The sequence below is a fragment of the Pleurodeles waltl genome, chromosome 9, assembly GCF_031143425.1.
Source record: "Pleurodeles waltl isolate 20211129_DDA chromosome 9, aPleWal1.hap1.20221129, whole genome shotgun sequence".
In the NCBI taxonomy this organism is placed as follows: domain Eukaryota; kingdom Metazoa; phylum Chordata; class Amphibia; order Caudata; family Salamandridae; genus Pleurodeles; species Pleurodeles waltl.
In genome coordinates, this window is record NC_090448.1 from 386643964 (window position 1) to 386668408 (window position 24445).

The 24445-nt window shown below is 43.0% G+C and overlaps 1 protein-coding gene across 4 annotated transcripts in view; it reads right to left on the bottom strand.

Moving 5' to 3' along the window:
• Positions 1–24445, bottom strand: part of DAAM1 (dishevelled associated activator of morphogenesis 1) — a 633974-nt gene that overhangs the window by 169373 nt on the left and 440156 nt on the right. For all 4 annotated transcript variants that reach the window (XM_069207027.1, XM_069207028.1, XM_069207029.1 and 1 more), the window contains 5 exons: positions 20196–20334; positions 13913–13971; positions 12047–12234; positions 10336–10644; positions 1514–1621 (listed from right to left, as the gene is read on the bottom strand). In XM_069207027.1, coding sequence (XP_069063128.1) covers positions 1514–1621; positions 10336–10644; positions 12047–12234; positions 13913–13971; positions 20196–20334 — 803 coding nt within the window. The remainder of the gene's footprint in view (positions 1–1513; positions 1622–10335; positions 10645–12046; positions 12235–13912; positions 13972–20195; positions 20335–24445) is intronic.

A 24445-nucleotide genomic window follows, 5' to 3' on the forward strand; every position in this document is an offset into this window, starting at 1 on the left:
TCTGCTGCCTAAATTAAGTACTGACAGTAAGTGGTGAGCTATTTTAAACAACGGAAATATCCAGTTGGTCCCTTTACATCCTTAACTAGTCTAAAAGGTAAAGTGAGTGCTGTTTGGGAAGGAGGTACTGGGATGGCAAACACCCTGTGAGGCTGCACTAAAAGAAAGTGTGACCACATACAATGATTACAAAGTACTAAAGAAGAGGTGGTGGGGACAAAGTATCACTAGTAACTGAACCAGAATAAAAGGAACCAGGCTCAAAACAGTAGAAATATTATTGAACCTTCACTTGCGCCCTTAAATGCAGTTCCATGAGTCAGACAGCACAAATAGAGAAATATCTGCTGTTAAAATATACTCATCTTGTCGACCAAGGAAGGGTAAAATGCTAAGCTGGTCCTGCTGAGATTCAAATCTGCAATCTGCTGATTTCTGCAGGAAACAATACCTAGCAAATGTATGTGTTGTTAATGTAGTGATAAGGATTTCCCTCACTCCTCCAAATGTCTGAGTTTGGAGGGATATATGAAAGTTTTTGTCCCAATAAACAGAGGCAGATTAAATTATCCACCTATATGAGAAACATCCTACACTTTGGATGAAACAAGTTGTATTACAAGGTAGCAAGCTACCTGGTAATACAATCTGGCAAGACATTAGCAATGTTACTCAAAGCAGATATGAGCTTATGATGGTCTATAAGAATTATAATGCTAATTAAATGACTTTTCAACAGCAGTAACACTCAAGAGGATCTTATAATTAATAAAAACCCATAACCAAGAAATTACAAGTATTCCTTGTACCAAGATTGTTTATCCACTTAGCAGCCTTACGAGTGCATTTGTCGGGCCAGCAAAAAAAGACCAGTAAGGTAGCCCAGTGGGTTATATGTTTATATTAGTAATTATATTACATTTTTCAATAAAAAAATTATTTTGTAATGAATGTTTACCAAAAAATAATCAGGTACAAAATTGCATACTTTTTAATTTAGGGGTAAGATTCAGTTCATTACGGATAAGATTCAGTTACTATCAAAAGTTCCCTGGAAGTTGCATACAACATACTAAAGGAATAGTAGTATTTTAAAAGTTGTCTTATTGCAATATACTTATATATGCAAAGATAGCACAATTTAGAATGCCCTATGAACACTTCATTAAGATGTAACTTGAAAATTGCCCAGTTTATATTTCCTGCAACTACGATGAACTATGCAAATACGAAAATGGCAGCAATAATGTATTTAAAAGCCCATGTGAGTTAGTGTGGATGTTTTCTTTCATGTTTTTTTATTATTTTAATGAGTCAAGGTGTGTTTACATTATTAGAAATACAACTAAAATGTTAATACTTTTTTATACCAGAGTGATGGGTACATACCTGGATTTGTCATGTAACCTATTCACTTTACAAATTCCTCCCTAGTAAACCAGAATGATGATTGGGCTTAAATTAGGTTATTATATTTTTCAGACGGCCAAGATGCCAAAGGACAGAAACCTACCTGCTGTCTTTGGTAAGCAGAGAAGGTCCTTTCAATATCTTCAAGATCTAAAATCTTAAAGACTTTTGCATCATCAATTTCTGCCCATAACGTGCCTTCCAATTTTCCCTGAAGGAATGAATAAAACAATGAGCTGCATTTTTTTGTAATTGGGTGAAATATGCAAAGTAATGAAGATACAAATAAAATCAATGACAAAAGGTGAACTAGAGTAAAGCACATATTGCAACTGGTTATGAATTCTGATCCTAAATGTGATGTAAACTATTTCATGAAATGTTATTTAAAAAATATTCAGACTTAGAGAAGATGTGGACTGTAGTACAAGTTACTTACCTTCGGTAATGATATTTCTGGTACAGACATATTCTAGTTGCAGATTCCTTACCTTAGAATTTTTCCAAAGGCGTCAGACTGAATCCGGAGATTTTTTCTTCAAGCAATACCCGTGGGCATCAGTAGTTGGCGTTGGTCGACTCCGTGGGTAACGTCGAGAGTAGTACACAGACATCGTCTCAGCGCAGTGACGTCAATTTCTTTTCATGACTTTCCACGCCAAAGCGCAGAGCCATGAAGAACACTGAGGTTGAGCTAAGGCCCTGAATGGGGAAGCCCTGTTCCTAGAAATCAGTTTGCAAGCGGGGAGGAATCTGTAACTAGAATATGTCTTTACCAAATATATCATTAACGAAGGTAAGTAACTTGTACATCTGATAGAGACTTCTAGTTGCAGATTCCTTACCTTAGAATAGATACCCAAGCAATGCCATCCTCGGAGGTGGGCTGCAAACCAAGATCATACTAGAAAATTCTGCAGGACCGAATGACCAAAGTGGCCGTCCCAACGGACCTAACTGTCTAGGCAGTAATGTTTAGCAAACGTATGCAAGGATGCCCACGCAGCTGCCTGGCAGATATCCAGGACAGGAACTCCACGTGCTAACGCAATGGAAGCAAAAGTCGCTCTGGTGGAATGAGCGTGCTAGCCCTCAGGGGGTTGCTTCTTGGTCAAAGCGTAGCACATCGTGATGCAAAGAAGTACCCATCAAGAAATGGTACGTTTTTGCACCGCTTTTCCTTTCTTCACATCCACATATCCAACAAAGAGTTGATCGCCCATCCGGAAATCTTTAGTATGATTGAGATAGAATGCCAACGCTCTTTTTGGGTCCAGACGGTGGAGTCTCTGCTCCACCTGAGAAGGATGTGGAGATGCGTAAAAAGTAGGCAAGGTGATGGACTAACCTACATGAAAAGGTGTAACAACCTTGGGAATGGAGGAAGCCTTTGTGCGTAACGCCACTTTGTCAGAGTGCACAGACATTGAAGAAAGAGCCTGAAGCTCACTCACTCTGTGAGCAGAAGTGACGGCAACAAGAAAAACAGTCTTCAAAGTAAGGAGCCATAATGGACAATTGTGCATCGGCTTAAACTGAGTACACATTAAGAAAGTAAGTACAAGATTGAGGTCCCACTGAGGCATGATAAATGGAGTGGGAGAAAACAAATGGGTGAGACCCTTAAGGAATCGACTGACAATAGGAGACTTAAAGAGTGAAGGCTGACCAGGCAACCTAAGAAAGGCCGAAGTAGCCGATAAATAACCTTTAAGGATGCCCAAAGCAGAGCCCTGCTGGGTTAAAGAAAGAATGTACAAAAGAACCTAAGAAAGAGGAGCACAGAGGGGGTTCAACAGATTTGTGGTACACCATGCCACAAATTTATGCCAACGACAGGCGTATACTGTTTTAGTGGACCTACGCCTGGCTGCCAAGATAACGTCACAGACTTGAGGTGGAAGGACAAAAGCGGTCAACTGCCGCCTCCAAATCTCCACGCATGAAGGCGGAGATTGGAAAGGTTCGGGTGGAAAATCGACCCCGGCTGTTGCGACAGAAGATCCTGCCTGAAGAGGCAGTCTGATTGGAGGATTGGTGGCCATGCGCAATAGCTCTGGATACCATACTCTCCTTGCCCAGTCCAGAGCCACCAAAAGAACTTGGGCCCGGTCGCTCCCGATCTTCTTTAGAACTCTGGGCAGAAGTGGTATAGGCGGAAAGGAGGCTGGAGTTCCACTTGAGATGAAAAAGCGTCTCAGAGCAAGTGCCGCCTTGGAAACTCCAATGTGCAAAACAGCTGACATTGCCCGTTCTCTGCGGAGGTGAACAGATCTAATCAAGGCTCTGCCCAATGCTGAGAGAGACCTTACGCCACCTCCGGATGGAGACGTGAACATCTGCACAACTTTCCCCCTTGAGAAAGGGAAGAAATGCTTCCAACGCAAGCCTGATCGGCCAGAGCTCCAGAAGATTGATATGGCCCCTAGACTCCACCAGAGGCCTCTGATCTTCACCTCTCTTATGTGGCCGCCCCAACCAGGAAGTGACGCATCCGTCACTATGGATATATCTGGCTGGGGAAGGGAGAGGGATCTGCTGTTGACCCAATGCAGACTCGAAAGCCACCACTGCAGGTCTTTCATAGTCCTTCCGAGATCTGGACCATGCCGGATAGATTTCCCGGATGTTGAGCTCACTAGAACTTCAAGTCCCACTGCAGAGCCTGCATATGTATCGGGCATGTGTTACTAGCAGGATGCAGGAGACCATGAGGCCCAGCGGCCTCAGAATCAGTCTCACCAAAACCCAAGACAGAAGCTGAAAGATTGTAATCACAGCTTGAATATCTTGGATTCGCTTTTCGAGAGGATAGGCTCAAAACTTCACTGTGTCCAAAGGAGCTCCGATGAAAGGAAGCATCTGAGAGAAAATTAGGTGTGACTTTGGCACGTTTATAGTGTACCCCAGCATGTGCAGGAGGTTCGCCATAGTCTGAAGGTGGGAGACGATTGTTGTGGGGCGAGTCTGCCTTTAACAGTCATCGAGGTAGGGGAAGGCTGAAACCCCCAACCGGCGCAGATGAGCTGCAACTACTGCCATCACTTAGTGAACAACTGAGGGGCGCTGGTACGGCCGAAGGGGAGCACAGTAAATTGAAAGTGCTTGTGACCTACCATGAATCGTAGGTAACGTCTGTGGGCAGGCAGGATGGGAATATGGAAATAAGCATCCTGCAAGTCCAACGCCAACATCCAGTCTCCTGGGTCCAAGGCAGACAGGACCTGAGCCACGGTGAGCATTTTAAATTTCTCCTTCTTGAGGAAGAGATTGAGGTCCTGAAGGTCTAGGATAGGACATAAGCCCTTATATTTTTTGGGCACCAGAAAGTAGCAGGAATAACAACTACGACCTACTTCTGGCACAAGGACCCTCTCTATGGCTCCCTTGGCCAAAAGAGCCACAACTTTCTCGTGGAGAAGTGCCAAATGATCCTCCAGAATACGGCTGACTGATGGAGGCATGGCTGGTGGGGCAGATTTGAAGGGGAGGGAATAGCCCCTTCGAACGATCTGCAAAACCCACCTGTCTGTAGTGATGGATTCCCAATGGGGCAGGTGATGGTGAATCCTGCCGCCAATTGGACCGGAGTGAGGGGACGGACTAGGAGGGTTTGGAGGCCGCAGCAGGGGTGTACTGGGTAGACCTCTGGTTCCTTGTCCCATGCAGGATTCTGTGTCCCCAGCCACACAGCAGCTGAACAGCATGGGTGGCACAGTGGCTGGGATGGGGACGCGACAGGGAGCCCCTTCCGTGGCCACAAAAGGGGCAAAAGGTGGACTGTTGGGGGGTGAGGGGCAGTGGAAAGGCTGAGGGTCCAAGCCGTAGCCCGGGAGTCCTTGAACCTCTCCAAAGTCGAGCCCGCCTTGTCTCCAAAGAGATGGGAGCCATCAAAGGGCATGTCCATAAGAGTCTGCTGGACATCCCCCGAAAAACCAGACATAGGCAACCAGGTGTGGTGCCTCAAGGCCACCGTCATTGCAACTGATCTACCTAGAGTCGGTCGTGTCCAGACCACATCTGATTGTGAACTTTGCTGCACCTCTCTCATGGGTGACAGCTTGGGAGACGATAGCATGGGCCTCCTCCGGTATGTGTGGCAGAACCTGCGCGACCGTATCACACAGAGTGTGTGTTTAGCAGCCCAAAAGGCATGTGGTGTTCACAGACTGCAGCATGAGACTGGAGGAAGGAAACATCTCCTTCCCAAATTGTTCCAGCCTTTTTGATTTCCTATCCGGGGGTGCGGAAGGGAATGCACCCGAGGATGAGGATGCCTGGATGACGGGGCTCTCATGCATGGGGTGTTGAGCTAGGAATTTAGGGTTGTTTGGGGCGGGCAGATGGCAGCGTGTGATAGTCCCGCTCACAGGAGCCCCTGTGTTGGGTCTGGACCAAGTACCCAAAATGACATCAGTGAGGGCTTCATTGAATGGTAGAAGAGGCTCTAATGTGGAAGCCCCCGGCTGTAGCACCTCCGTCAGGAGATTAGACCGGACCTGAACAGTAGGCAGCTCAAGACCGAGGACCTCAGCCGCCCTACTGACCACCATGGAATAAGTCGCTCCCTCCGCTATAGCCACAGTAGGTGGAGACAGCATGACACCATCTGGAGAGGTATCCAGACCACTGGCTTCGCTCAACTCCTGTGCCCAGTCCATGTTAGGGTCATCCTGGTATTCATAAGAGTCCAGAGACCCCTCCAATCCTTCCCCGAATTCGTACCCATAAGAAAAACGCTCAGAATCCAACCTGGGGTAAGTAGGCCCCCTCGAAGGAGGAGGCGTCGTCAGCCAACGCCAGTCCGACTCAGAGTCATCCGGATGAGGATCGGGTCGACGTCGATGGTGGGCACCACCGATGTCTGGAGCGTCTACAATCGAACCGGCATGGCGGGGAAGGTCTCAATGGTACGACCGCCAGTGGTGCGGATCCGAGAGCGGATCCGGAGGGCACCTTAGTGGCCAGAGCTGCTGGTGCAGAGCCCAAAGGCCCCCAGACCGAACCCCTTGGGCCCGAAGGCACCATATCGGAGTCGCCGGCCCAAAAATGCGGTGCATCGCCTCAAAAAACTCCTTTACTTGGGCAGGGGTCGCTCCGGCTCCCAGAAACTCGGGAAGTGCAGAGCGGGCCCAGAAGCAGGCTCCAAAGATGGAGGCCTTGAGTGTCGATGTGCCTCACGCCTCGCATTAGCCAAGAAACAGGGTGAAGTCGAAGGGGGACAGGATCTCTTCAACTTCATCTTCTTACCTTGACCCGAAGACTTTGACTGGTCTCGAGACCTTCCCCTCGAGCAAGAACGGGACCTATGCGGAGTCAAGTGCCGGGCCACCATAAGCTTGAGGGAACGCTCTCTCAAGGCCTTCATGTGCATGGTCCAGCGCTCTGAGCATGACAAACAGACCCTATGCTGATCCGTCACCGACATCATGCGGTGATAGTCCTCGAACGGTTTAAAACCAATCTTCAGGGACATCCCTCGACGCACCAAAAAACTCACCAAAAACTCGTTAAGAGAGTCTAAGCCGGTAAAAAAATGACCAGGGTAGCTCTCTACGGATCAGCATGTGGCGCAGAAAGAAAAGAACTGACGTCACTGTGCTGAGCCGGCATCTATGTACTTCTCCTGAAGTCATCCCAGCGACTACGATGCCAACGTGCCAACGACGCTGGGAGTCCACTGATGCCACCTACCAACGCGCAAGGGTATTGCCCAAAGAAAAAAATTCCAGATCAAGTCTGACACCTGGGGGAAAACTTTAAGGTAAGGACTCTGCAACTAGAAGTCTCTATCAGATATTGGTAGCAGTCAGCATGTGTATATCCTTAACTATTGCTTATCCATCACTATGAACATTGCAGAATGCCCACTTGCATCTAGCACTTTCCCCCAGGCTTTCAGTCTAAACACATGAGAATTCTCTCATTGGGCATCCCACCCAGAGGGCAGGTGACTGGCCAGAAACGTAAGCAACAGCTCCCAGTGTAATACATAATATATGCTGTAATTTATAACAAACAAACTGCTTGATGATTTTAAGTCAAATATGAAACAACTGGTCATTTAAGCAACTAGTTAAGAGACGTAGCAAACTTATCTTTTCTGCAAGGTCATCCCAAAATGTTCACCTTTTTTACCCTATTTTTGCTAGTATTAAGACTCTGAATTGAATTTAAGCTATTCAGTGCATTTGTTCTGGGACTTAAAATGGCCCTGGTAAGAATGTTTTCATTCAGACAGTCTTATCTAACTTTCCCTTTAGGCCATAATAAATGACACAGAAAATGAAAATGTCATATATGGCCTGCAATGTGTACTTGAACCACATACACTTATGACAAAAAATATATGGCTGCATGGACCACCATTTTGCTCTGGCTGATGTGCAGTTTAAAGGCACAGCAGGTAACACTGGTCAAGAACAAGTGCCTTTCCATGGAGGAGAGTGTACCTTGAAACTACCAGGTGGCTGCCTAATGTATAAAAAAGTGTTACTGTAAATTCAAAAATGTGTGCCCTCAGAATGCCTGGAGACCTAAAAGCTATATCACTGTGTAGGTTCAGCTACATTTGAATTAGGCAGGCCTAGCTGTGATTGAAATATTTAATTCCACATTTCTGCCTGGAAAATGCTAGCAAAGCTATTTCAATGTTTTTACCTAATTTTCAAGAATCTGTTTTAAAGGTGCAAACAGACTTTTGATGACTTAAGTAGAACAGAGTCTTTATAGAAACATATTTTAGGCTGCTTGAGCCAGAAAAGGCCTAAAACCAATTCTGTTACTTATCACCTGTCCACAGATGGAACACATATTCTAGGCTGGGAGAGTTAATGAGCATTATTCAGAAGACAATGGCCTATTTTTGAGCCCAAGAAGGTCTGGGGTGTTAACCGCTGACCACTTAGCAGTGGTAATCCTTCAAGGGGTGGCGAGCAACAGTTAGTAGAACAAAGGACAGCCTTAAAACGATCTCTTTTGGCATGTGGAGAACCAGTTTGGAACCTGTCATGTGGGAGGAGAGCTCATCTAACTAAGGAAATGATTAAGGAGCTGAAGACAGGCTGGCCTTGTGGTAGATGTGTTCTGCCATACATAAACAGGGTCTCCTGCATAATTTCACATTACCACTAAGAGTAGGAGGTAGAAGGAGGAGGGGTCTGCAAGAAAATAGTTAGGACTGGAATCAGAACTTCTCCAATCACTGGCTAGTGCAGGGATTCATATGACACCTCACCCACCACCTGCTCAGAGAATCCCTGGACCCGAAAAGACTTCACTTTAAAAAGAATGTGATCCTTGAAGAAGATGACTCATGGAAGGACTCCTAACTTTTGCTGGCACACAGAGACCGGAGCTGCTCTCTAAGGGTCAAGTAGCTGGCCTCCTATTTACTGCTTCAGGGACTCAAAAAGGAGAATAACTCATGGCTATAAATGGACCCTGCTGACCACAGAGGACATGCCCTGGTAAGAGAACTGACTGGAGAGTAACCTAGTGCCTAGACGTTCGTCCTGAGGCCCATAGGGCTCTAGGACTGACGGAAGGAACATTCCCAGGAGCTGGAGAAAAATGTTACTTTTTTCCATCTCTGGAGGACTACAACAAGGTGCTGATGCTTGCCTAGGAAGATTGCACCCAGGCAGGCAAGAAAATCAGGTTTGTCTGACTAAGCTTTGTTGCAATAAAAACAGGTTGGGCTGGGCCTTGCAGTTAAGGTATCTGGAGCACTGCCCGACTACAGCTTCTAGCCTTACCCTCTGGGAAGATTTCAAATTCCAAAAGAGTAAGTCCAAAAGTAACACCTTGGAGCAGGGTGAGGTGGCATATCTATCAGACAGATTATGCACCCTCAAATGCCACAAAAGTGGACAGCGATTATGGTAAAAAAACAAACTACATCAGAGGGAGTTCAACAAAATCTCTGACTTTGATGGATGCTGGTCAGCCACAGCCTTGAAACTTGTGACCATATTTCAGAGACTAAGTCCACAGACAAAAACTAGGGAGGATCGAGACTGATGCAACCAACCTTTGCTCAATAACAGTAGAACTTAATTTGAGGCTATGTCCCAGTCACTCACAAAATTATACTTTTAAAAGGTGTTTTATTTTTTTCTAGATGCTTTTTGACATAACATTTTTAAAGTTACTATGTCCAATTTTCCTTATCTAAGTTTGATGACCTTAGTGTCTTTTTTGTCTATTAAGGCGTTTTGTGAATTAGTTTGGGGATTTAAATTTGTTGTGTTTTTGACATTAAAATAATTATTGGTACTGTTTGAACTTACACACTTTTCTGTGGACGGCCTGATGTTTGTGCCCTAGCTGAATACAGGTTGAGCAAAGATTTACTTACAACTGGGTTTTGATCGAACAAGGTAGTGTTTATAAGTTAGTACCTGTAAACAACCCCCCAACACACACACAAATTACTGATCCGATTTATTGCAAGAGACTCATCTTACAAATATACTTATATTCTTGATATACACTTTTTATAAAGATGACCAAAGTTAATACTTCTAAAGATGTTTTTGGAACTTTAGAGAACTTGTAAACCGAATCAAAGGCAGTGAAAAAAGTGGTTTTGCTTTGCATTATCTTGGGTTTGAATAATTTATACTGGCCAAATTAGGATAAATAATTCCATCTTTTTAACCAACATTGATATATAGCCATGAGTCTTCCTACGGTCACTAAAGTCATTCCTATTCTTGAAAGCCCAACTAATATATCCGAACATAAGAAGTACTGCAGGAGTGAGAATGTAAATGGTACAGTTTTGCAGTATTTTTGCTAGTAACAACAAGCTGGTTGACGCCCAGCTTTAGAAATAATTACTTTTCAGTGCATAGAAGTGTTCATTAGAGGGTCATCTATAAGGCACATCCCTCCCATATAAAATCTGCAAGACAACCTTACCTCTGGCAGCTTGGACCAGTTAAAGGACTTCAGAGGATTCGTAGGCTGTGGGATATTTTTCTTTTTAAGGACTGGGCCCAGTGGAGCCCCTGGTGGTGCAGTTAATCCTCCTAAAGGAGGTGGACCAGGAGGAGGAGGTGGTCCACCAGGCGGAGGTGGAGGGGGTGGTGGCGGTGCAATCATCCCACCAGGTGGAGGCGGTGGGGGAATAAGAGGTAGATGACTGCCTGGAGCACCTGATGGCAGGGGTCCCCCTGGTGCACCAGGTGGCAGAGGTGGACCTCCAGGAACTGGGGCACATATTGCTCTCTGAAAGACAAACAAATGATCATTATCATCATGCAACAACATTAAAATAACTGAAGTTCAAAAACAAAGCTTCTTAAAAAGGATACATCTAAGAAATAGAAAACAATTGCTACTTACGAAGCATGCTATATTAGGAGCCGTTTTGTGCAGTGTGCTGCAAAATGCCTGCTTAACACAGGCAATGCATAACAAGTGAACGATTTCTTTCATAGTTGTAGCTGGTTAATCCAGGCTTCAAATTGTGCTTGTTTGAAATTAAAGTGTACAAAAAAGAGAAGTGTGACATGCTTGAATTAATCTAAGCCACTGGTAATTATGCAGTCTGCGTCTCAGTCAATCGTTCCCAAAACAACACTACCTCAGATTATAGACCCTGTAATATGCAAATTAGCCTCAAACAAGTTTTAAATTGAGACTATCGTCTCTTAAGAGCCTGCCATTGACATGAATCAGTTCAAACCGCAGTTTACATCTGTGTTTTCTTGTGACGGGTTTTGAACTGATGCACCCTATCTCCTTGCAACGTTCTAGTAAACTTTAATCATTCATCATAAGCTGTCCCAATAATGTCATGAATACATACAAAATTTAAATTATGTGTTTATATGTCTCATTCTTAATTTTCAAATGTAAAAGGAATCTGCCACCTGTGAAATGTGAGGGTTTGGCAGCTGGTGAAAAGGGAGCAAGCCATTTCCTATGGGACAGTGAGTGTGCAGTGCAGTGGAATTCGATACTCAATCTGTGGAAAGAGATTCGAGGGGTGAGAGTGGTTTCACTGATGCACCGGAAATGGCATATTTTGCAGTAGGAGAAACAGAGAAGAGTAAAGCTCAGGTGTGCCACCAAAAATCCCTTTTCCTCACACCCTCCTAAACTGAGAAGATGACAAGGCAGCTTTGCTAGTGAAAGAATTGATTTCAATTAAAAAAAAGAGAAAGAATTGGCTTTTTGTAAAAAGATTAAAAGGTCAGAAACAGTGGAGCAGTCCTAGACGAAAGCACACAAATTGATGTAAAAGCAAATTCTACTTAGTATTAGAAGCATGGAGGCTGCAGGCATGGTTTGCCTGGCATCACAAACTATACGGTGGAACCATCCTTGGAAGGGAAAGAACAACAACCAGCACCACTCTACCAACTGGGATTGAGCAATGTTAAAAACCCATGCCCACAACACCACAAAAGAGCAAAGGCACACATTTTACGTGGAGAAATATTTCCATCACACAAAAGGGATTCAGCATGTCTACAACATGGTGATAAGGACACAACAGTGGCAAAAGGGACCATGTTAAAGGTCACAGAGGCTGATTCCACAGACTTCCATTTGGATTTGGTACTTGGTCTCTACTACTGCTTAAGCCACAACTGTATCAAAGTACACTCGCAAAACCACTTACCCGACTGAGCTCATGCACTTGTGCGGCGAGATCTACCACCTGCTGCTTGACCTGCTTATGCTCCGTGGACTCCTTCTCGAGCTTCTCTTTCATTTTATTGAGGGTCTGCATCATCTCCTCCTTCTCCTGGGTCTTGGCATCACATTCTCTTTCTTTCTTGTCAAACTTTTGTTGCAGCTCGTGGTGCTCTAAGTGGGGGAGGAGGTATTTTTGAACACAAATGGCATTAGGCTGGCATCCTATGGTCAGTGAAATATAACATTACAAAAGAATATCCGAATTAAAGCATATTTAGTATCTTTTGAGGATGCATAAAGCGACTTTAGGATGTTAAAAGATTAAGGGGGCTATTACAACTTTGGAGGAGGTGTTAATCCATCCCAAAAGTGATGGTAAAGTGACGGATATACCACCAGCCGTATTACGAGTCCATTATATCCTATGGAACTCGTAATACGGCTGGTGGTATATCCGTCACTTTAACTTCACTTTTGGGACGGATTAACACCTCCTCCAAAGTTGTAATAACCCCCTAAGTATCATTGCTGCATTTCACCAGCTAGGATAGCAATACCGTACTATGTGACAGTGATCCATCTTACTATACCAGTGGTTATTCACCTTGTGAGGTTGTCTGCATACACCAAACTGGTATTGCAATATCCTTTGAAGATCTCCTGACTCCACAAACCTGAGATGTCAAGTCATGTCAGACATTCCCAGTATGAATGCTGTGTTGCAGTGGTATCTGGTTCAGTAGAAAGCCATCATAATGGTTTCTAGTATAGCGAGAAAATGTATGGTGCAGACTCCTTGGTACATGCCAGGCTCAAAAGGACAAGTTTCAACATGACAGACGTGGTACTGAGCAGAAGGATGTAACACACCCTTAAAGGGCGTGTGAGCACCCATGGCTATAACCTCCACGGAGAGGGGTGTAGAGCAGAATCTAGAGGCGAAGATGAACTGACAACCTATACAAAGGAAGTCCCCACCTTGAACTTTGGAGTCCAGAGCCAATTCTTGCTATGTAAGGTAGCGAGACAGCAGTCTATGGAGATGCTGAAAGCGTCAAATGTTCCTGGAAGGGTGCTCTCTATTCTACTCCTCTGGCAACTGGTTGTCATTGTTTGAGAGACCTATGCTGTGGTGTACCTAGAAGGGATGGGGAAGGGATGGGGAAGGGGCTGTGCTGGAGTCTTAGGAAAATCTCCGATGGCTACTCTACTCAATTCCTTAGTAAACCGGACATAGTCAGAGCACCTATAGAAGAGCTGAGACCTAACAGGAAAAAAAAAAGTCCCAGATTTCTACCCCTCAACACATACCACTCAGGGGCATTTAGAAGCAACAAATACCTATAATTGACAAGTCAGGGTATGACGAAATACTCAGTCTGCTTCTCACAGAAAAAAAAATCAAAATTAGTCAGCAACCACTCATGTCTTCTTTTGCTCCAAAAGCATTCACCCTAATTGGGAAAAAGAAGCAACCTTTACAATGCTGACTACAGAGGGTCTGACACATATGCAACTTTACACATCTAAGTGCAATATGAGTTTACTATTAAACCATTTTCTTGGGCTGCATTTAGCTCCCACTTCAATTTATTGTTTTGACTTCATCTTTTAAAATTCCTTTTTGGATATTACTTATTGACCAATAGTTAGAGAAGGCATCAACAATACATGTACATGTTCCTGTACCCTACTCAAGTGCCCTGTCTCCAACCCAGTGACTAAGATCTACTCACACAATAATGTGAGAAACATTTGACATTAAATGCATTTGGTTAATGGGCAACAAAAATGTAACTGCTCTAAATATGAAAAACTCCAGAACAGCACTATTAAATCTATGGTTTACCTTTTCTCATCTTTTCTGCCTGTTCTTTCCATTGTTTGACCTCATTTTCATTCACAAGCCTACAAGAAATTGTTATAAATTAATAAACAACCCTACATACAGCACAGCTTATAAAAGGAACACAAATATAACAAGAAAGATCTAGAATAAAATTTTGGATGAAAATGTGCCCTTTTTAATACTATATGCCACATCAAAAACACAGGAGTGATCTATTTTAAATTTATTCATCTCTTTCAGTTTTGACTTTTCCTTCATTTGTTAAAATCTCGTGAGTGCACTCATTTTAATATGATGTTATTGGATTTTAAAACATAGTAAAAGTTACACCAAAACCCTAAATTTCTAAGAAAGATAATAAAATAAAGAACAATGAAAAAAGAATGGAAATAAGACAGAGAAACAGAAACAGCCCACATTTTGCTGAAAGGGGAACAAAGTAATAATAGTTTTACATTAAGCATCTTTTTAAACAGCAACTTGACCCATTCTACCAGCACAGCATTCTTGTGTTAGGAGAACAAAGTAAATGTGCATAACAATCTTCCAAAACTAGTTTCAAGGATTTAATTAGAAACTGCATTATGGTTTGGGTTGTGGAGATGTGTCACCAGTGGTATCCATGAGTGCGACTTATTAAGTGAGATATATGTGTGCTTTTTCTTGGTATTTGAAATATTGGGGTCGAGAGCTTTACCAAACTCTTTACAATCATGTGACTAATCTGCCACTATGTGGTATGTGAATGTGATAGTAATGACACGCTGTGCACACTGTTGGTGTACACTGGTCACCAATTTACAAACCTGTGCATGCTGGATGTATGTTGTAAATTAGGAGTTTTGTCTAGTAATGTGTTCTGTTATGCATTCTCATCTGTATTGTGGGTGAGTGTGCACTATTTAACTTAGGATATTTAAAATGTGAAGTGTACATAAGACCTAAGCTGCTGTATAAGCAAAATAGTAGTTTATGTGGAATATTTTGAGTTGAGTGTACATTGGGAATTCTGTTTAATGTGTCCTTTTGTAGGTTAGTGTGTGGCATGGAAGGTTGGAAGAAATGGTTTTGCGAGAACATCGTTAGACTGTGGGCCAGATTTTGCAAAAAATAAATAAATAAAAACTCCCTTGGTTCATGTCCCTGTGGATCTATAAAAAAGCATTTTTGGATCACGATGTAGAAAACAACATTAAATATGTCCCATTAGCTAATAGGCAAATGGGTAAGTTTTCATACCAGAGGAGTTTCCAATAAATGTTGTCTACATCTTGGAAAATGTTTTAAGTTGAAGAAATCTTTTTGGTTCAGTTATTTACTTCATATACTATCATTTTTTTAATTCCAGTCTGGATTCAAAGGCAAGAGGGAAATGGGTCTCTCAAAGATTCAAACAGACCCATTCTCCAATTCCATGATATTCACATACAAAATTAGGGTAAAGACTGTCAAATATGCATGAGATGCCTGTGATACAGGTGGGGCAGCAAGCTACTCACATAAACCAACCAGTGCGTCTTGACTCCCTAATCCCAAGACGAAGGAGCGTCTGTCAGCCTGAAACACAGCAGCATATCTCTCAATATATGCTGATGTTAGATTTCATAACTGTTAGGAAGTCTTGGCTGAAATTAAATGTGTTGCAACCAAAATAAGGGATTTTAATGTATACTTTAGAAGTGGAATTTTGAAAGATGATTTCTGGTCGTGTGGTAGGTCTTCCTGTAGACAATCAGTGATTTTTTTCAAAGATTCAAGCAATTCTCAAAGGCCTTTTACCTTTTTCTGCTTCAGAAAGTGTCTGTTTTACCTTCTTAGGGAACTCCAACATGCACACTCATCGCCGTTCACTCTTACTGGGTGAGTAAAGGGTTTAGTTCTTTGAGATGAGAATGGTAGTCATGAGGGTTTTCGAGAGACTGTCCTGTCCTTCATGGTAGTGGGTGAATGACAGCTCTTGCAACATATTATACAAGCTTCAAACAGTCTATATGAGTAGCACAGGGATGTGATTTTTAGAACTTGAGAAATTGGAAGAACTAAACAGAACACTCTCTAACTAGAGGTTTAAGGTACCATGGATAGTGAGTCACTGTACTATGGTCAGTGGAATTAGTTTTGAAAACCATCCTTTAATGAATCAAAAATATAAATGTGCTTACAAAGCTACTACAAAGTCTGATTTGTACACAATAGCAGCCAGAGATGGCACACTGTAGTAGAAAACTCTAAACCTTAGCACCCTTACACCTTAGGGGTATAGCAAATGTAGCCAAAATTATAGAAAATGGAAAACGAAGGGATCTTTTTGAGATTCCAAGGACTATTACCTATCATTCTTTATAGTCCCATGCACCACTCACACTTCCAAACTCCATAAGACAGACCAGTGATTTGCTTTACCGTATTAGCAACCGATCTGCCCATAGAGTCGGTCGTGTCCAGACTACAATTGATTGTGAACTTTGCTGCATCTCTCCCATCGTTCAGAGCTTGGGAGACGATAGCACAGGCCTCCTCTGGTATCTGCAGCAGGACTTGAGCAACCGTATCCCACAAAGAGTGGGTATAGCGGCCCAAAAAGCATGTGGTGTTCACAGACCGCAACGCCAGACTGGAGGAAGAAAATAACTTCTTGCCAAACTGTTCCAGCCTTTTGGATTCCCTGTCCAGGGGTGCGGAAAGGAATGCACCTGAAGAAGAGGAAGTCTGGATAACAAGACTCTCAGGCATGGGGTGTTGGGACAGGAATTTAGGGTCGTTCGGAGTGGGCCGATGGCGGCGTGCGATAGTCCTAGTCACAGGAGCCCCTGTGTTGGGTTTGGACCAGGTACCTAAAAGGACATCATTGAGGGCTTCATTAAACGGCAAAAGGGGTTCTGAAGTAGACGCCCCAGGCTGAAGCACCTCTGTCAGGAGATTAGACCTGACTTCAACAGTGGGTAGCTCAAGACCAAGGACTTCAGCTGCCCTACTGACCACCATGCCATTAGTTGCTCCATCCGCCGTAGACATGGTAGGAGGAGACAGCATGCCATCGTCAGGAGAAGTATCCAGACCACTGGCTTTGCCCAATTCTTGAGCCCAGTTCATAGAAGGGTCAACCTGGTATTCATAAGGGTCCGGGGACCCCTCCAATCCCTACCAATATTCGTACCCATAATAAAAAGGGTCCGAATCTGACCTGGGGTGAATAGGCTCCATCGAAGTCGAAGGCGGCGTTAGCCGACACCGCTCCGACTCCAAGTTGTCGGGGATAAGAATTGGGTCGATGTTGATAGTGGGCACTATCAACGTCAGGAGCGCTGAAAATCGACCCGGCGACGGGGAAGGTTTCAAGGGTGCGACCGGCACCAGTGCAGATCAGCGTGCGGATCCGGAGGTGACCTTGGTGGCCAGAGCCGAAGCAGCCGGCACGGAACCCTAACGCCCCTTAGCCTAACCCCCTAGATCCGAAGGTGCCGTATCGGGGTCGGACCACCCAAAGATGAGGCGCATGGTCTCATAAAACTCTTCAGGCTAGGTGTTGCTCCGACTCTGGGGAACTCAGGGAAGCGCAGAGCTGACCCAGAAGCAGGCTCTGAGGACAGAGGCTTTGTGCGTGAATGCTCCTCTCGTGTCGCGTAGGCCGAGCGACGGGGCGAAGTCGGAGAGCGATGGGATCTCTTCAACTTCTTCTTCTTACTTTGACCCGAGGATTTGGAGAAGTACGACTTCAGGTCGTGGTCGCGCTCGAGACACCACAGACAAACCTGATTAGGATCCGTCACTGACATCGTACGATGACAGTCCACGCATGGCTTGAAACCGGTCTTCGGGGACATCCTCGACGCACCAAATTTCACACTAAAAATCAACAAAATGGTCGAATTTGGTCAAAAATAGACCAGAGTAGCTCTTCTCCAGATCAGTGCATGGCGCAGAAAGAAAGAACTGACGTCACTGCGTGAGGGTGGCGTCTATATACTACTCCCGAATTCATCATGGCGACTAGGACGCCAACAACACCCGTGGAGTCGACTGACACCACATTCCGATGTGCAAGGGTACTGCTCAAAGAAAAATCTCCAGATCCAGTCTGACGCCTGGGGGAAATTCTAAGGTAAGAAATCTGCAAATAGAAGTCTCTATCAGATGTATCAACTTTATAGCTCCCATGAGCTGCTCCATGAGGAACTGCGAGGTAGCACTCAGCTTCTACGGGGTCCTCCCTTCACAAGATATGTACTGCTTCACTCTTAGAAATGGTTATTTGAGGGTGGGACGGCGGTTGCCTGAGAAGGCTTCCTCCTCAAGCAGCACTGGGTGTTGCTCCTCCTTTGAAGGGTACAGGTATCAGTCTTCAGAGAACAGCTCTGTATAACCTGCCCAGAACCAATTCTTGAGCCTTGCTCTTGCATGAAAAAAAGTACTTCAGGTGGTGTCCGCTCTAAACGCGCACTACTTCTCACACTGAATCTCTGAATCACCCACCCAATCAAAAAGGGAGCTTTGCATGGCGCAGTCTGTGGACCTGATGGTGAGAAGACAATTCATCACAACAACCACTTCATCACCAATACCTCTCACACTGGATGAACAGGGCTGGGTTGTATGCAGGAATGGACCAAGCCATAGGAGCACCATTACTGAAGAGGGTAAACAACCCTGGGACACCCTACAACCATACCCATTCCTTAAAAGACTGCAAAGGCCAGGCTGGGAGCAGATATGAGGCAGGCACGAGGAAACACTCTGGGAGATGACAGACAATGAGAACTGAATGACCAAGTAACCCTCAAAGTCTGTCCAACAATGCACCTTCACAGACTAGCAGGAGGGACCAGGTGAGCTGTGGGAAACAGACCAACCAGGAAATTGTGTCAGACTAGAGTCTAAATGTTAGTAATTAGGCTTCAAGATGGTGGATATTTTAGGTGAGAAAAACTCCTCTCAAATAAATGGTAAAACAGTGACTGTGCTAATCATTAAGCCAGTCTCAAAGTGGTGGTCATCTTAAGCAAGGGGAAACCCCTATTAGTCTTGGTTATTGTGACTTTATAGAGGCTTTACTGTGCATGTTGCTGCGTCATAGGATAACTGTTGCCCATCTTAATTTAGAAGAAATTCTCCACTAAGCCAACAGGACTCCAATACAAGCACTCTTGTGTAGAAACAAAAACTCTGCCCTATCAAGATGAACAAGAAGGAAGATCAACAAAGTAGCAAAGGCATGGTGGTAAAGCCATAGCCTCTTTTACTATATTATTCTCTGAAAATCAGACCTAGCAGAAGATGTACCCTCAGGCCAGACCTAAAACAATCCTTTGAAGAAAGAACATAAACAGAACAATGCCCAATAAATTGGTGGAGCATCCGTAAAAAGCCTTTGCTACATCCTACTGACCAGAAGAAAAATAAAAGCTGGGCTAGGACAATTGGTGACACAAAGGTAGTGAGTGATAGTTGATGTCCGAGGGGGAGAAATGCACACTTTAGATAACTTGACAAAGTCTGAAGAGTGGCAGGATCATCTAAAGACATCTTTCTCCACTCCTGCCTACATGCAGGCAATCTCAGGCAGGTGTTAAGGAGGGAGAGAAAAATGTCAAATTAATAGTGATAGGATGTCTTGGAAAGTGATGTAAATCATTTAAATTGCACATCACCAACTAAAGATGGTGAAAACGTGAGATGGAACATCAAGAGAAATGATTTGTATCCTGTAGTTGAGGACAAGCCTGCATTAAAATTGAAAGAACAAGAGTGTGATACCACAATAAACATGGGTATAACAACCACCACTCCTATGAAAGGCGGCTGGGCCAACCTACACATTTAGCAGCAATAAAATGTATTTTCTTACCTGTCATAGCTACTGAGGAGTAAAATGTTTTCTAACTGTATCTGAATTTTAACACTTTCAATTAAATAATACATTTAACTCTTAGGGAATCACATTCATACCTCGTGCTCAATGAAGAATGAGGATCAATGCCATGCAAATGATATATTTTCAAATCTATTTTCATAACTATACACTAACTATATTGCATTCATAATGATTTATATAAATCATTGTTATTACCACTCCAATAATAAACATAACACTGCCAATTAAGTGTACCTACTGATCAGGAACCATGTAAAACAATCAAGAATACTCACCAGTTGTATACGATTACTTTTCAAGGCTTAGATTAAATCAAATGCAACTATTTTGAAGACTCCCATTAACAAACCCAACATCAATACAGAACACATTATCTTATGATTTATAATACAACTGAACAGAACCACTTACATTCTGACAACATTCTTCACATTGAAGTTTTCCAGAGGAGAGAGATCGGGGTCTTGCCCTTTATCGTTCTGAATTACAATCTGCTGAACAATTCTGTCTAGTAGCAGCCAATAATGGACAGTGTTTCCACTCCTTTTATCTATAAAGCGAGGGAGAGTTACAGAATAGCATGGTAGAAAACAGGGTACAAATAGACATTTTATCAATCTTTAGGATATGCTAATATTACCTCAGCCATTTAAAAGGCTTAGAATGATGGTACCAGACAGCGACAGTCTCTAAAATTAATAGCATGTGCCAGTGTACAGTAATTTGTGGCATTTAATTTATAGGCACACACATGCTTGGGCCAAGTCACTAGAACAATAATAAATCGTGAATGTATGTTAAGGAAAAAAGTTACTGCCATGATCACATATGTACATTATTTCTGCTACAGGTTTCCAACTAAAGATGTTAGGTCATCGGTGCACAAATGTGTCTCTGGTCGCACTGCCCTTTTGGTCTGAGTCAGCATAATCTTTAGTTCAAGGGTGCAGTAAAAACAAAAATGTAAAAAAAAAAAAAAAAAAAAAAAAAAAAACAGACGGAGGCATGAAAAATGTATTACCGAGTAAAATTTAATTACATTATTTTAAACTTAATTTGTGATTTTATCGCAATTGTTTAAATAAAAAGCACTTTCAATTGAATAGAGACTGATTGCAACATAACTGTTTTCAAAGATTGCAGATGGGATTTGCTGTGATACTGGATAAACCAGATAAAAGAGAAATCTGGCAAGGGTACACAACGAAATAATTGGAGGAAAATAATGTTTTATTATTTTTTAACTCATCAAGGCTTTGCACAGTAAAGTCCTGTGTCCAGAAGAAAGTCCAGATGAATGTATTCAATTCAAGCATAATTAAGTATGGGTACATCAATATTTCAAACAGATACACTTTAGAGCTGTAAGCAAGGCAAATAGTTTAAGGAATAGACATATCAGATTGAAATATCAAGCAATGCTATAAGAGACAGAAAACAAAACAAGTATAGGCAAAGCAAACAGGTCTGGCATCAACCTTTCGCTTTGCTACATATTGGGAATATTGTTTGTAGAACTGTATAACAGAACTACTTTTTCAGTTGAGAGGCGCATTGTGCCTCACTGGAATGCCACCACTCACAGATAGGTAAGCCAATCAACGTCTGAAGTGAGCTGACCCCATGCTGCCTACTGTGTGCTGTGGTGGTCAGAACACAAAAACATATGTGACAATATGCATTTTGATTTGTCACATTTATGTAAATGATTGGGGCAGAGGTTGGGCACAAGATACTGAGTTAGGTCTCTAATCATCACAGAGCTCTTACAAGAGTGACCTTAAACTCAGACCAGGGTTAGCTCTTAGATTTAATGGAAGGGCAATCCATTCCCGCTGGCCAAGTAGGTGGGATGAACAGAAGGGAGGTTTTGCACACTGGTGCATGGGAACAGTGAGGAAGTGACAGTGGTGGCAGTAAGTGGGGAGAGAGTTTTAGCTAAGTAAGGTGGAGAGAAGCCATGAGTAGCCTTGAAGACAAAGATGAAGCCTCTGAACTAGGGTCTGGCTTGGGACGATCGATTAACAGAATGGTGGACTTGTATTGTGTAAGAGAAGTAAGGAGGATGCAAAGTAAATTACTTTTTTGTGTAGAGTGAAAGCTTGATTTGAGAGGACCACAAGCGGGCACAGTTCAAGGAGTTTAGCTTATTCGTCACTAGTGGGTTTAAGAAAACAAGAGGCAGATTGATATCTAGATGCTGTGGTGAAGATAGAGTGCAAGTCAATTTTCACGTCAAATAACACTCTACAGTTTCTAAGGTTAACAGAGGATGAGTAATGATGTAAAGTGGAATAGAAAACAGTGGAGTCAAGCAAAATGAGATGGAAGAGGCTGGAAAGTAGATTTCCATTTGTCACGAAATGAGCATATAGAACCACAAAGCCACCTAATGCCTTGTGGGAGTAAGACTTTTGAAATTTAAAGGTGAAAATGTTGCATATAACAAGAGGAATATGTGCATGTTTTTGACACAAAAGTGTGGATAATGTCACCAATAAAGGAGGTTTACAACCCGAGTGCCAGGGAGTCCTATAACTAAGCCTCGAGGGATGCAAACTACAAAAGAACAGAGCTAAGACAAATGGATTCAATGATTGAGGAGACCCATTCTAGAGTGGTATGAGCAATGCAGAGACAGCTAAAGGCAGTGAGTAGGCAGAGTGGTGAACAGTGTTGAAGGCAGGTGACTGAAAAAGGAGAAGTATGTCCACTAACAGATTACAGAGGGCTAAGGTGGTCAAACTGGAGCCATAATCAATAGCAGTGCCAGTCAAATTAGGTGCAGTTTAGTGGTGAACTGAATGAGCCTCTTGGACCTAACATGCATTTGTTGGTTTTTAAAAAGACAGGCTGGCAAGAGACACGTTGTGGTTGAAGGCACAGGAGAGGAGACAGGCCACTGCTTTTATTCCAAGGAGACCCCAACGGGGAGAAACCGACAAATTATTAATACATCATAAAACAACATAGGTGAAAGCAAAAAAGCTATTTATTCATATAAATATATATATTCATTTATTTACTTATACATAAATATCAATTTAATATATTAAGCCTAAATGGACAGCTCATCTGATAAAACAACACACCCAGGGACAGATAGTGTGAGAAAAAGTGCTCGTGATAGTTAGAAAGGAGAATAATACATATTCCAATTAATCAAAAACCTATACAAAAAACATTAAAAACAGTCGGTTGGTTCTTTTTTGTTTGCTGCATTAACTCCATTCCAAATCCTCAGAGAGTCTAAATCAATGCCTTCAATCCTCCAAAGATCTTATGCAGAAACCAATCCAGACTATGATATATCGGTCGACGTTTCGACCCCTCTATATCTTGGGCCAAATCCCAGCTCCACAGTGGGTCTTCTTCAGGACTAATACGGTGGGAGTCCCATACATATATCCTCTGACTTCTTCACTTCTTTTACTTGTCTATTTATGAGGAGATCAAGTCTGATTTTAAAATATCATTTCTCATTCATATGTGAGCCTTCGAAAGACTGAGCGTTCACCAAGCTTTTTGCTTGGTGAACGCTCAGTCTTTCGAAGGATCACATATGAATGAAGAATGCATTGGAATTGACGGGTGACTTGGTATATGAGGAGGAATGATATTTTAAAATCAGACTTGATCTCCTCATAAATAGACAAGTAAAAGAAGTGAAGAAGTCAGAGGATATATGTATGGGACTCCCACCGTATTAGTCCTGAAGAAGACCCACTGTAGAGCTGGGATTTGGCCCAAGATATAGAGGGGTCGAAATGTCGACGGATATATCATAGTCTGGATTGGTTTCTGCATAAGATCTTTGGAGGATTGAAGGCATTGATTTAGACTCTCTGAGGATTTGGAATGGAGTTAATGCAACAAACAAAGAACCAACCAACTGTTTTTAATGTGTTTTGTATAGGTTTTTGATTCATTGGAATATGTATTATTCTCCTTTCTAACTATCACAAGCACTTTTTCTCACACTATCTGTCCCTGGGTGTGTTGTTTTATCAGATGGGATGTCCATTTAGGATGAATATATTAAATTGATATTTATGTATAAGTAAATAAATGAATATATATATTTATATGAATAAATAACTTTTTTGCTTTCACCTATGTTGTTTTATGATGTATAAATAATTTGTCGGTTTCTCCCCGTTAGGGCATTGTTGTATGTAATGGTTATCTACTACCCAGCCCGGTCGGGTCATTGGGTTACCCTCTGTGGTTTATAAGTATTTTATTCCAAGGAGGGCCACATGACGGGAGGGAGGATGAATAAGGTGGCAAGATGAGCATTGAGAATTTTAGTGAGATTGGTCCAGGCATGTGGATTTATGGTGAATGTATGCTCCTGGACCCACGTCAACAATGAAGACACCATTAACACCATGGCCTCCATCCACTCCAGCTCCCCTTCGGACCCCTGCCCGCACCAGATCTTCAACAAAGCCAGCAACATCATCACACCCCACCTCTCCGCAATCAACAGCTCCTTCAAGACAGCCACCTTCCCGGAGAGATGGAAACGCGCCGACGTCAACGCCCTGTTGAAGAAACTCAAGGCAGATCCAGATAATCCCATTAACTACCGACCTATCTCCCTCCTCCCCTTCCCAGCGAAGGTCATTGAAAAAATCGTGAACAGCCAACTTTCCCGC